Source organism: Mustela putorius, unplaced genomic scaffold, assembly GCF_011764305.1.
Source record: "Mustela putorius furo isolate JIRA1106 unplaced genomic scaffold, ASM1176430v1.1 tig00003909_pilon_pilon_pilon, whole genome shotgun sequence".
Lineage (NCBI taxonomy): Eukaryota > Metazoa > Chordata > Mammalia > Carnivora > Mustelidae > Mustela > Mustela putorius.
Genome location: NW_025422057.1, coordinates 42822837 through 42835690, shown reverse-complemented (window position 1 = coordinate 42835690; position 12854 = coordinate 42822837). Strand labels below are relative to the sequence as shown.

The 12854-nt window shown below is 50.1% G+C and overlaps 1 protein-coding gene across 2 annotated transcripts in view; it reads right to left on the bottom strand.

Annotated features, from left to right (window-relative positions):
- Positions 1-12854, bottom strand: part of GRID1 (glutamate ionotropic receptor delta type subunit 1) — a 685082-nt gene that overhangs the window by 248072 nt on the left and 424156 nt on the right. For both annotated transcript variants that reach the window (XM_004765778.3, XM_004765776.3), the window contains exon 5: positions 4782-4835. In XM_004765778.3, coding sequence (XP_004765835.1) covers positions 4782-4835 — 54 coding nt within the window. The remainder of the gene's footprint in view (positions 1-4781; positions 4836-12854) is intronic.

Sequence of the window (12854 nt, the reverse complement as noted above, 5' to 3'; positions counted from 1 at the left end):
CCCAATGTATCATAGCTGGGCCAAGGAGGGCCATAGGAGAATAAATACTGGGGAAATCCAGGAAAACCATTTAGCAAAGGAGAGGTTTAGCAGACCCCTGCAGGAAAGGTAAGTCCTTGGCAAACAGCAATTTAGGAAGAGCATGCCAGGAAAAAAGCAAAATCTAGAGCCAGGAGAAGAAAATAAATATAGGAAATAAGTCCCTCATCTACTTGCAGGGATGAGCCACGGGAGTGAGAAGTTGGGAGAAGGGGGTGGGGTTATGGACATTGGGGAGGGTATTTGCTATGGTGAGTGCTGTGAACTGTGTAAACCTGGCGATTCACAGACCTTTACCCCTGGAGATAAAAATATATTATATGTTTATAAAAAATTAAAAATTTAAAAAAAAAGAAGGGTAAAAAGTAAATGAGGGTGCACAGGTGTGGTCAGAGTCATCCTCAACAGGTTCTGAGGCAGGGCCCATAATGTTGGTTTTTCTCCACTGCATAGCGGGCCAACCAGAAGATGTGGAGGGGGTACTGGCTCCTGGGACTGGAACACTGAGTGAGAACCGGATATGGGGTATTGATGAGTTTAGAGGAAGACACACTGAGCTAGAGGTGGTCAAGAGGTTTCCAAGCAGCTGACTCCAGAAGGCATCTGGATCTCTGGGTCTGGAGTGCAGAGGTAATGTCTGGAATGAACATGGGATGAACGGGATGTGGGGGTCATTGACATTTGCTGGAAATGGGGCAGGGATGTGAGGGGCCTTCCAACTCTGTCTCTTCCACAGACCACAGCTCAGAGCCTCACTTAATGAGAAACCTAAGCACAAGGGTTATGTATGAGCTTCTGCAGTACTTTCTAAACATCTGCAACCATTTCCATCAAAACATGCTTTGGTCCCATGTCTGGAAGAATCAATCTAACAATCTGAGCTGTTCAGCAATAAACAGAGCACCAGAGTCCCAATCAAGCTTAGTTTTGGAAGAGTCTGGAAATTTGTATATATATTCCATAAAAGAATGTCCCCCAAAAGGTTCCCAAGAGACAGACCCTCGTGGAGAGGCCATTCTCTGACTCCACCTGGCATTGAGGACACCTGTCCTAAGCACTGGCTCACCTGGGATCTGCTGAAAGCCAGATGGAGAGGAAGTACTCTGGAGCAGCAAGAGAAGAGGTTCCAGAAACCGGCTAGCTCATCCATGTTCAAGTCTGACTGGTCCTCAACTGGCAGTTTCTGATGAATGACCCAGAGTGGTCCCCTCCATCCCCGAGTCTTCAGTTTAATTGTTGCCTTTGGCTTTCCTTGAAGGCCTCCTGGGAAATGCTCTTCAAAGAAACTTGCTCTACCCTAACTAAGTATATTGACTTACCTTCAACCAAATCTTTCTAAGAATATACTCCTCGCATGGGGCACTGGGAATTCAGTGATGAGCTGAATTCTGGCCATGTCTTCAAGGGACTCATGACCTAGTAGCCACCTTGATTAGTTGTTCACTTAGCTTTCCACAGTTCTTTCAAATCCCTACCCTCCTCCAAGCTAACATATAATTCAACCGATCAATAAAAATATAGTTTATACCCAAAAGCACATCTGCTTGCCAGTATCCCCACAGTCAAACCCAGAGACCTGCAGAAACTAGACACTGTCAGTGAGGCTCATATACTCGCAAGCCTTTCTCTGCATCCAATTACCCACTCTCCAAATGAAACAGACCTCAAACATACAACACCAATATTCACCAGTGAAGGGGTAGATATTTTAAGAAAACCACCCCATTAAGGAAAAAAATAAAAACAAAAAAACAAAGGCCTGTGCCATTGTGTGTTTATCTTGAATACAGGAAAACACGATAAGTGAATCAGATACAGGGCAAGAAACTGGAGAACAGAGTTTATGAGGAATGAGAGAAGCTGGAGCAGAGCTGGGGACCACAGGGCAGGCCTTCCTGTGGAAAGATGTGGAACCAAGAGACATAAACCCAACCCTGTTAGACAAACTGAACTTCCTCCAGAGAAGTGGGAGGCAGTTCAAGAAATGAGAAGATGGGGCCCCAGGAGAGGTTCTGAATTCTGGAGACCATGTTGGAACCACAAAGGACTTCCCCTACTTCTCTTCTTTCCGCCTTATTTTACCTATCATGTATGACAAACAGAAAAGCAACTGGGAAAATTTGTCCATGGCTCTGTATTTAGAAAGAGCCCAGAATGATATGACTATCGGCTATCAACTGAGTAACAGAAATCTTGTTTCCAGTAGGGCTAGACTGTAACAGGAAAGGGAAGTTCTGAATATGACTGTATCCTGACAATACGTCTACATGCAATTAAGAGAACATCTTGGGGGCGCCTGGGTGGCTCAGTGGATTAAGCCGCTGCCTTCGGCTCAGGTCATGATCTCAGGGTCCTGGGATCGAGTCCCGCATTGGGCTCTCTGCTCAGCAGGGAGTCTGCTTCTCTCTCTCTCTCTGCCTGCCTCTCTGCCTACTTGTGATCTCTCTCTGTCAAATAAATAAATAAAATCTTTAAAAAAAAATAAAAGAGAACATCTTGGTCATTAACTAGAGACCACACTGGGGTCCAAGGGTCCAAGCTTTATAGGGGGAACCAACCTTCAGATCATAAACTTCAAGAACGTCCATGAGCTGACAAGAAAGCCAGGAGTGTCTTCATCAGTGGCATACCTGAGCCCTACCTGCTGGCCTTACAGAATCAGACCCCAAACACAAGTTAAGGATCTCGGTCAGGGCCTCGTGCATGATGACGTCCTTTGGCAGAAAGGGCTTGGGAGTCAGATAGTCTTCCTGCAGAGTCCCAGATGCACCACTGAATAATTGTATGACCTCGGAAAAATGATTTAACCTCTTGAGCCTGCTCTTTCCCTTCCGTAAAATGGGGATGATAATAACTGTTATACAGGATTGTTGTTGAGGACAAACATAAAATGCCCTGACAAGTGCCTAGCACATAATGGGTGATCAAGATAGAGTAGGCTATATCCTTCACTCTCAAGAGGAAGAGCCTCCCCATAGAAAAGGAAGCCGAAAAGCAGGAGAGGTCACTTCTGGAGGAGGACACATGTAGCCAAGGGAGTCACATAGCAATCTTCTTGGGTGAGGCTGTTCCAGTGTGGCTGATATCCGTGTCCACACCTGACCCTTCCTGGTAACACTTACTGGGGTCCAGCTGCCACAGCAATGCCTTGCGGGCATGTCACCACAAGCCATGCCTAAGTTACCCCCAGCCCTGAAGAAGGAATCAGGAGGGACAGAGGACCCTGGAGAGGGTCAGATACAGGGAAGAAAAAAAATGCAAGTTAGAAACAAAAGTAGAGTTATTTTTGAAGACTGGCAACAGAGGGACACTGGCTATCCGGTTTGGAGAAGTCACCATAAAACTGCAGCCAGCACCAGACATTTGCCCTAAGAGGCACGTGAAATGCTCCCTTCTCTGGGACAAAGGAACCCAGACTTTGAGAAACCTGGAGAGAAGCTGGTGAAGCCCAGAGGATCAGAACTTCCCCAGGACCCAGGAGCACTCCACCAGGCTCTGAAGAATAGGTCGGTGGCCACCATGTCCCTCCTCATTAGGAGCACAACTATCCACAACCCAAGGTAAATGGACAGTTACCATGCATGTCTCCAACTGGCCTGGCTTGAAAAGCTAATTAGATGTGAATTTATGGAGAAAAGCCATGAAAAGTAGGCCTTGCAAGAGTTACTATCTGATACTACCTATAAAATTATTAAAATAAGCCACCCAGAACTCTTTCAACCATAGAGCACTGAGCTAATGAAGAAACACACATCATAAAAGAATAAATTGCCTACATAATAAACTTTGCATCTCCTCGAATGAGCCCATTAGAAATTGATCAGTTAATTTAGGAGCAGCTGAGGGCCCAAGGCCTGCTGAAAGGGGCACCAGGAACTACCTTCTAGAATCAGCTCTGTTAACAGCATGCTGGGGTCACACAGGCTGCCCTGGCGGTGTTTCCCAAATGGGCATGTGGGCACAGGGGGTTCTTGAGGAGAGCCAGGGTGGGTGGTCACAGGCCACTTGCATGTCATGTCCATAGTGTGGAGGAGGCCAGGACCAGTCACGGGGCACTGATAAAGAGCAGACCAGGCCACAGTGAACTATCGGTGCTCCCCTTCATCCCAGGGCCCAAAGCAGTGGGATGGCCTGTCACAGAAGAGGCTTTCCAATTTACCTCCTTTAAATGGCTATACAGATTCCTGCCCCCTCCAGCTGCACACAGGTGTGTGCATTCACAGACACACTCACATGCATGTCCGTATACGTGCTCACACACAGGCTGACACACACGTTCTCACACACTCTCACACGCATGCACTCTTATGCATACACACACTCACCCAAGTAACACACACACCTCCAACCTCCTATATGAAATTCAGCTTCCTCCATCCCCTCCTCATTCCTCTGCCTCACCCCCTCTCAGCCCCATTTTCTAACCTGCCCTAATTGCTCCAGTCCCTGATCCCTGACCAGCTGCCCTCTCTCACTCCTCACACTCCATGCCTGAGGCCACTGCCCTTCGGCTTCTACATTCTTCATCTACTCCAGCCTTGACTCCTCTGGTTCCCACCTGCTCCAGGTAAGCATCTCAGCAGGTCACATCCAACTCTCTGAACCCCTGTGTGCTACAGTGGAGCCCTGGAATTCATTCCAGCACTCCAGGGCAGAATTGGGCCCCACAGCATCCCCCTGAGCTTTCCCAAGGGCAAGGGGCTCGGTGCAGGCTGTGCCCCTCGGCCTTCTGGGGTTCTTACCTCATTCACAAAGACCCAGTGGCTGTCCTTGGAAGCCAGGTTGGTCTCCACAGCCTGCAGAGAGAAAAAAAAAAAAACAAACATGAACAGAAGCAAGCCAGAAGCTGGCAGACATGCAGGATGATTGCCGAGACGGGGTTTGATAAACATTGCTCTTGGAGATTTTTTTCTTTGCAAAACATGCTATCCCCTGGGGTCAGCTCTGGCTGCCTTAGTTACAAACCGCATAATCTGAACACAGACATCTGATTTCCTGCTGTTCTTCCAAGCTCTCATGCACCAGCCCTGAGCACGTCGAAAGCTCTGGTTCCTGCAGAAATCCCAAGGCCACCACAGATTGGGGCATTCCTCCCCTCTCCTGGAGAGCACCTTTCTAGAGGGGAGCTTGGGATATGATTCTCAGGATTGCCAGAGGCTAGAGTATCAGGAATCTGGAACGAGGGACGTATGGCACCTCATCCAGCCATGCTGAACGACACCTGGGACTCAGAGGTGCCTCTGCTGGGGCTGAGAGCTGCCTTTAGTTCTAAAGAACCACAAAAGACCCATAGAACTGACTCACTCTTGTCTCTGGGTGGTGATACCCCCCTCCATCATTCTCTCTTCTGGCACTTTGCTCTATTTATTGATCGCACTTCCAATTTCAGTATGTGAATAGTTAGCTTATCTATTTCGTATTGCCAATCTACTTCACCAAGTTGGGGTCTCCGCATCTTGGGTGGTCATGGTTCTGTCCCAGAACCTTACACCATAACCAGAACATAGTGTTCAATATGTGAATGAATACTGATGTTGAACACACGAAGGAAGGATAAGAGGGCAAGGCAGATAGGACCCCATTTTTTATTCTTTTTCAGGTGTTTTATGGGTGCTTTTACCCCCCTTTATTTGGAAATCCAACAGATTGAAAGGAGAGAAGGAATCGGTCATTGTCAAGCATGTCCCGTAAGAATTCTCCCAGTTAGCATGTGTCAAGGACTTGCTGAGTCCCAGGCACTGTGCCAAGTCATCTATGAACCTGGAGAGAGCTACCAGATTGTTGTCCTCTTTGCGTGTGTGTACTTTTGTGATGTAAGTTTTTGTGTGTGATGTAATTTTTATTACTTTTTTTATTTGCAAAAATACAGGAAAAAAATGTTCAAAATCATCCCAAAACCCTGCCCCAAATTTTTCAAAACATGCTAAATTGGTGAAAATGCCCCATTTATCCCTTTGCATGCATCCTCCAGAGGTTGTTCGAGGTGTCCCTTTCTAGAAGGCTGTGGTACATATCTACATACACCTATCAGGCACCTGCTTCTATTAAACTGGAATCATGACCTACACATCAGGTTGCATCTGTCATTTTTTTATCTATAAGTGTATCAAGACTATCTTTCCTCACCAGTACACAGAGATATGACCCATTTTTCTTAACCATGAGGCACAGAGGGGTACAGGTCGCTGCCTGCACCAGCGACCCAGCCATATGTGGGAGCTAGACCATTGCACTGCCCGTGCACAGGGCTTCTGTTAGGACTTCATCTACATGGAGAATGAATTGGTCTGCTGACCAAGACAGCAAGCATGTGGAAAGAGAGCCCATGGGAGTGCCCCAGCCAGCTCCAGCAGCCCAGTCCTTCACAGATAGCTCCCACACGACACTGAGGTGGACAGAGGAGTCTTTCTGGGCCATCTGTGGAGGAGGACATGAATTCTCCTTCTCCAGAAGTGAGAGGGTGCCAGCCCCTATGAAGACAGATGAGGAGGGGAGTCTAGACTTGGCTTGAAGGGGACTCCCGTCACTGGCTGTCTTTTAGCCACTCCAGTCTCTGTTCAGCAATAAAAAATTAGATAACACTTGCTTCCTCTCTCCTGCCAATATCTTCAGTCCTCAATCTCAAGAAGCAGTAAATACAGAAAATGGAATGGCATCCATCCCAGTCCCAAGCCTTTCCCACAAAGCAGAGGCAGGAAGTGGTCATCCCCAAGCTTTGCAGGTTCCACCCTTATTCACTGACTTGCCCCACATGCTTGGATCCTGAAAATCTTCTCTAGCCACACAAGTGCTCCTCCTCACAAGCCATGCCCCCTCGAAACCCTCTCCTCCTCAGGATAAATGAGTTATGTCTAAGAATGCCTAGGTTGCTCCGTCCCCTACCCCAGGAAGAAGGCCTCAAGTGTTCTCTCTCCTGTATGTGGAAGAAAGGAGCTCCAGAGATGCCAAGCCCCTGTGGAACCATGTCCTGAAGATACTTTCTCCCCATTCTACTCACTCTATACACCAGCCCCCCTTCCCCAGAAGCTGTGAGGACTTTCAGGCCAGCCGCCTTCTGAGGTGCCTCAGACTCTCAGATGAGGGGAAGAGAGAGCACCTCCAGGTTCAGTCCCAGCCACCCAGCCCAAAGCCTCCCCACACAGACCTTCAGGAATGTCTTCAGAAGCCCGAAGCCCTGGGGAGGATGTGTGGGAGGGAGGCGTGGGCACAGGGTGCTCTGGGAACATGCTGCAGCACTCTGCTGGGCTCTGGTTTGCCTCCATTGCCAACACCTCAGCATTCCCTTAATGCTCACGTGGAGGACACCAGCGACACGCTCAACAGATCTGTATAGGACACAGCACTGGGAGCGTGTCATTATATCTCAAAATGCTACAACACTGACTGATTCTAAAGAGAGGCAGCTTAACAAGGCTGAGCTCAAAGCCCTTGGTTTCCAGGAACAATAGGGCATCTGGGGAGATGAAACTTGGAAGCCACACTGCCAAGTAAGGAGCCCTGGAAAGGCAGGGGCTGGGCACCTACGACTGGGCCACCGCACTCAACGTGGGACACCGCAGACAGGATTTGGTCATGGAGTGCGGCCGGGAAAGTACAGGCACCTCTAGGCACATGAAGCACTGTCGTGTTTGAGAGAGAATGAAGCTGCTCTTCGCAGGCTCTCAGAGTTGGTTTAGGACCAAGGTCTCCAGGAACCAAGGAGGGAAGTATCAGCTCAATAGAAGAGAGAACTTTCTGACCTTCTGAGTGGTTCAAGATGGAATGGGCTACTTCGGGAGCAGTAAGGTCTCATGGAGGGGATGTGCCCGGTGGAAGGGGAACAGCATGTCCCTGAAAGGACTTAAGAATCAGCAGGAAGGCTGACCATGGGTGAGGGGCAAGACTCCCTCAGCACAGCTGTTCTGAAGCAATGATTGGAAAGTCTGGCCACATGTAGGAATCTCCTAGGGGCCTTTTAAAAATGCAGACCTTGGGGCTCCACTCCTTGAGGCCGGTGCACCAGGAATAGCGATCTGCCTGAGGTCCTGTGTTATTTCATCGTTTCAACCCTGCCTCTTGGCTTCCGCAGTTGGAAGCCCTGCTCCAGAATATTTAGTTCCTCAAATCTGAAGGTAGAGATGCACCTGTGTGGGTGAACGGTCCTCTGTTACCCAAAGATTCCCATCGTGCAGAGGACATGACACAGATGCTGGGAAGTCCCAGGGAACAGCTGGGACCCTGGCTCCTCTCAGGAATTGTCCCACCTGGTCTCAGATACACGCATGAAAGATATTGATGGAGAGAATTGATCAGAAAACCCCATAGGACAACTGGCCAACTTTCTTGTCCTACTTTCCTCACCAATTAAGCTCCGTTAATTGGTTAAGCCTCTTTTCCCCCACACAGAGATAAATAGCGCTTGGCTGCAGCCTTTTCCAAAGGATGCAATTTACACAGAAGCTGGGCTAGATAGAAAGGAGAAGCTACTGCAGATTTAGAAGGAACACTTCTCTCCAACCCCCACCCCCAACTAGTTATTGGAGAGCTGCCAGCTCCATGGGAAGAGCCCTAAATGCTCACAGCCCAGTGGGCAGTGTCCCTCCCAGCACCTCTAATTCGCCATCTAAGTGCCATCCTTCCATCTTCCTCCCCAGCCATGTCTGCGGCAGGTGCAGCCAAGCCCTCTCTTCCATGGCAGAGCTAGCGGGGTCGGGAGAAGCAGGCAGGCAGAACGTGTTCGAATCCTAGTTCTGGCACAGCTTAGCCATGGGTTCCTGGGTGAGCTACTCCACCTCCCTGAGCGGCAGCTCCACGCCTGTTAAGGCGTTCCAATGCCAACAGGGCTCTCCATGCTCTGCCCACGTTCCCCCCCAATTCCATTAGGGTTTCTGAGCACACTGGCTCCCTGTGTGTGTTCACGCCCAGCGGCAGGCACCCGTGGCTCCGGCTGCTGGAACCCTGCGCAGCTCTCAGGCTGCCTGGGAATTTACACCCCTAATGGAGGACTGATAGCGTCACATATACAGATCCCAGCTGCCCCGTTCCCAGATGAGACTGCTCCACGTGTGAGTGCCACTGGGTCCAGAAACTCTCCGTGGGACCACGCCCAAACTGCGTCACTTGCAAGCACACCCACTCCGGCTTCCTTCATTTCCCTGTCCCACATTCCCACTCCCTTGCTGCCTTTCCCTTTCTTTTATCCTTTAATTCCCCTGGGAACACTTCTTAATAAATCATTGTCACACAAATCCTTGCCTCAGAGTCTGCTTCCAGGAACCCAACCTGAGACAAATACCTCCCACCCTGGGGTTATCATGGGAATTAAATGAAATTACGTATGAGGCTCCTGGCCCGGAAAGGAGCTCACTATAGATAAGCAGTGAACAGGAAGGTCCCTCCCATTCCTTCCACTCAAAAGTCTCCAGCCTGCTCATCATTCAGCGGCTTCTTGAATGGGTAGACGTACATAGTCTCATCCATTCCATCCTTCACTCAATAGACTGTGCCTGCTTCACACCAGCTATTGTCCTAACTCTCTGGAAGGCAGGTGTGAGCCAGCAGCCCCATTCGTGCCATCATGGAGCCAACAGTGTCAAGAGGACTGACAATAAACACAACATGGCCAGAGATGAGCACTGTCTCTGCCATGACTCCACAGACCCTTTGAGGCAGCACAACGTGGGGCTTCCCTTCACGCTGGCACTACAGCAGGTCTGCTTTGTAGCACTATCAGCATGAGCAGAGAAGCACTGAGCTAACCAGGCAAATAGAGGGTGGCCCTCCCTTCCATGGGTGGGGAAGGGAGTGCAGCTGGCCTTCTGGCCAGGGTGGGCTCCAGTCACTCGCCTCCAGCAAGTAGGGAGGTTGCATTCCTGCAGTTGGGTTTCTCTACCAGAGCTGGGCACCCTGGCCATGGGACAATCCTCAAAACAATGCGGTGACAGGTGACAGAGTCCTTGAGCAACTGCAGGTTCTCTACCTGGACCCCGCAGGAGGCAGGAACCATGTCTCGGTAGACCCAAACTGGCAGCCCTGGTTAAGTTGCTGCTGTGAGTCTTGCAAGACTTTGCCAAACCATCAGTGATTGACTTCCAAGCTCTCGTGTCCATCAGTAGACTGGCCAACAGAGAACTTTAGAAGAAGAGCTGAGAAGGTAAAAACTTCCAAAGGTTCAGCTGACTCCTGTTTGAGCCCCCTTTCAATAGGAGACCCCCCTCCACATGCTTACTGTGGCACGCAGCCCATAGAAAGGGCTGGAATGGTAGGCACAGGTTGCCAGTGGTGAGGGCATCCCTTCCAGAGGCAGAGCTAGGTGTCTACACTTGTCTGACACCCATACACCAGCACACACTGTCACAGCTAGACATCGGTTAAGGAAGTGCAAGGCAGTTGTCCTTCCCATACCTGGGGAAGAAAATACGTCCCCTTCTGCAGGAGCAGCAGCCCCTGTCTGAACCACAGGCCAGTTGCAGTTTTCCCATGGCCAAGTGCATCACAGAGCTGGAATATAAGTGACACAGGACAATAACATGCCCTCCTGCAGGGCCCCTGGGGGCCAGGGTACATTTGGATCCTGACCTGGCTCCTCAGCCAGCCTGATTCCACAACTTCCATAGAGAAGTAGGTACAAACCGAAGTCCAGCTCCTAGCTCCCTAAAGCTCTAGACAGAAAGCAGCCCCTAGAGCTGACAGGAATGGTAGATGCACGGTGGCTCGCATGGACAGGATGGGAGAGTCCCTTTGGCCATATGGAGATGGAGATCAGCTCTAATATCCAAATGCTTAAAAAGAGGCCAAGAGGACAGTTTTTCTTAGCAACTGCAGGAAGTGCCTCTGGCCTCTGTTTTACCCAGGACCAAGTCTGAGCCATCTCCTTTGGTCAAGCACCCCTCCAGATACTTCAATACTCCCTTTCCCCCACTCCAAAACACACACCCCTCCCTTTCCTCACACAGCCTACTGACTCAGGCAGCATTCTCATTCCCCTCCCATGGACGGGAGCCAGGACCTAGATCTGGCCTCGCAGCTCACCCAGGGCCCTCCACTAGTACTTGGCAGGAGCTGGACTTGAACTTGTCTCCAAAGCTTGAGTTCTTTTCTCTCGGTCATGCTGTTCCTCAAAAGGCCTCATCAGCTGTCAGGGCAAACACACAAGCCTTCAGGCCTGGGCCCGGCCCCTGACAATAGGGACAAAATGATCTTTTTTCTCATAGCGGAGAAAATGCCGTGACAAGCAACAATGCCTTCCTTCTCCAGGTTAACTTGTACTCATCAGCCTGAGACCATTATGCCACCCGCATTTCTTAAGCATGAGCCCGTTTCACTTTATCTTGGCCTAAAGGAATCACAAATGGAGTGGAAAAAAACCTCCACATGGAAGCCTTCCAGCGCATCGCTGAGGATTTATTCCACAAAGTGCAAATGCCACCGATTATTTATGTATGTGTTAATTGTTGGCCACTTCTCTAGGCACCCCCCAACACTGGGAGCCTGAGATAATGAAAACTTGTCGACAATTAGCATCTTTTAAAAATCCCAACTCGTAACATTTCAGAGCATTCCCCCCATGGAGCGCAGAGCTGGCATTTTCCCAAGGATGGGTAGCATACTAACTTTAAAGACCCACCACAGCCTTTGCAACAGCATGCTATTTAGGAACAATTCTCTCTGTACTTGTCACGCCTCTGGAGAGTGAGGGTGTGTGGTGCCCTGGATCTGCAAAGAAGGGGAGTCGCCGGCCACAAGATCATGGGTGATCGAGGAGCCCATTTATAAGGAAATCAGCAAAGCAGCTGCCATGCTCAGGCCCCCACATTCAGAAGCGATAGCACAGAACCACAAGGAAACCCATAAAGGACAGCCATCACTGAACTATGTCTGGTCACTCTGGGCATCCAAGAGGCCTGCCTCCCTGAGAAAAGGGCCTGAAATTCTTGCCCAGCTCCTTCTCCTGTTTACCTTAGCCCCATCTTTTTGTTCTCACTGGAAAATGCCTTAATGTTCTCCCCAAGTTGGTGGCTCCTACTACGGGCCCATCCCTACTTCTAGGTCCCACCAAGGAATCTTGACCTATATGTGGGTTTCCTTTCTATTTCTTGTCCCAGGCCCTTCCCAAGAAACAGCCCCTTATGACTAAGCATGTGTCATGCGTTCCCACCTCACCCCCACTCTCCTGGAGTTTTCCTTGAAGCCAAGGGCTCTGGCCCCCGGCGGGAGCAGGAATCACAGTCCCCTGAGCACACGGACATGCCACTTAGCATGTGTGTTTTGGTGGGCAGGTTGGCTGCTGGAGGGTGGCAGAGACGGGGCAATGGCGCCCAGCCACACAAGGCCATCTGGGGAAGAAAGTGTGGCAGAACTCAGCCTGTGTCGCTTCCAAACACATCTCTGGGGGACACTAAGAGGGCCTTGCCTGAGGGGAATCGGAGCCTGCTGTTGTGAGTTCAGGGTAGGTGCTGGCTAGAAAAGGCTAGAGGGAAGGACCATCTGTAGACTGGGAGCAATTGCTGCACTTTCTGAACACCTCCTCTACCCAGACCCCGAGGGAAGCCCTGCACACAGTGAGTCCTCATGACGAGCTGCTGAAAGAGGCTTCTGATCTGAGCAGCCAGATGGGGAGACCTGCCGAAAGGCTCCCCGCAAGTCAGTGTCACCGGGGCACATGACCAGCCCCTCTAGTGTGTGCCATGCCAATGTGAAGACAAACCCATTACGGTCACTTCTGGGGATGTTTCACACAAATGCAAGAGCCAAGCTGGGAGACAATGCAGAGAGTGAGGAAGCCTGGATAGAACATCTGGGAAGACACAGGGATTTCTACAAAGTTCGGTCCCGGA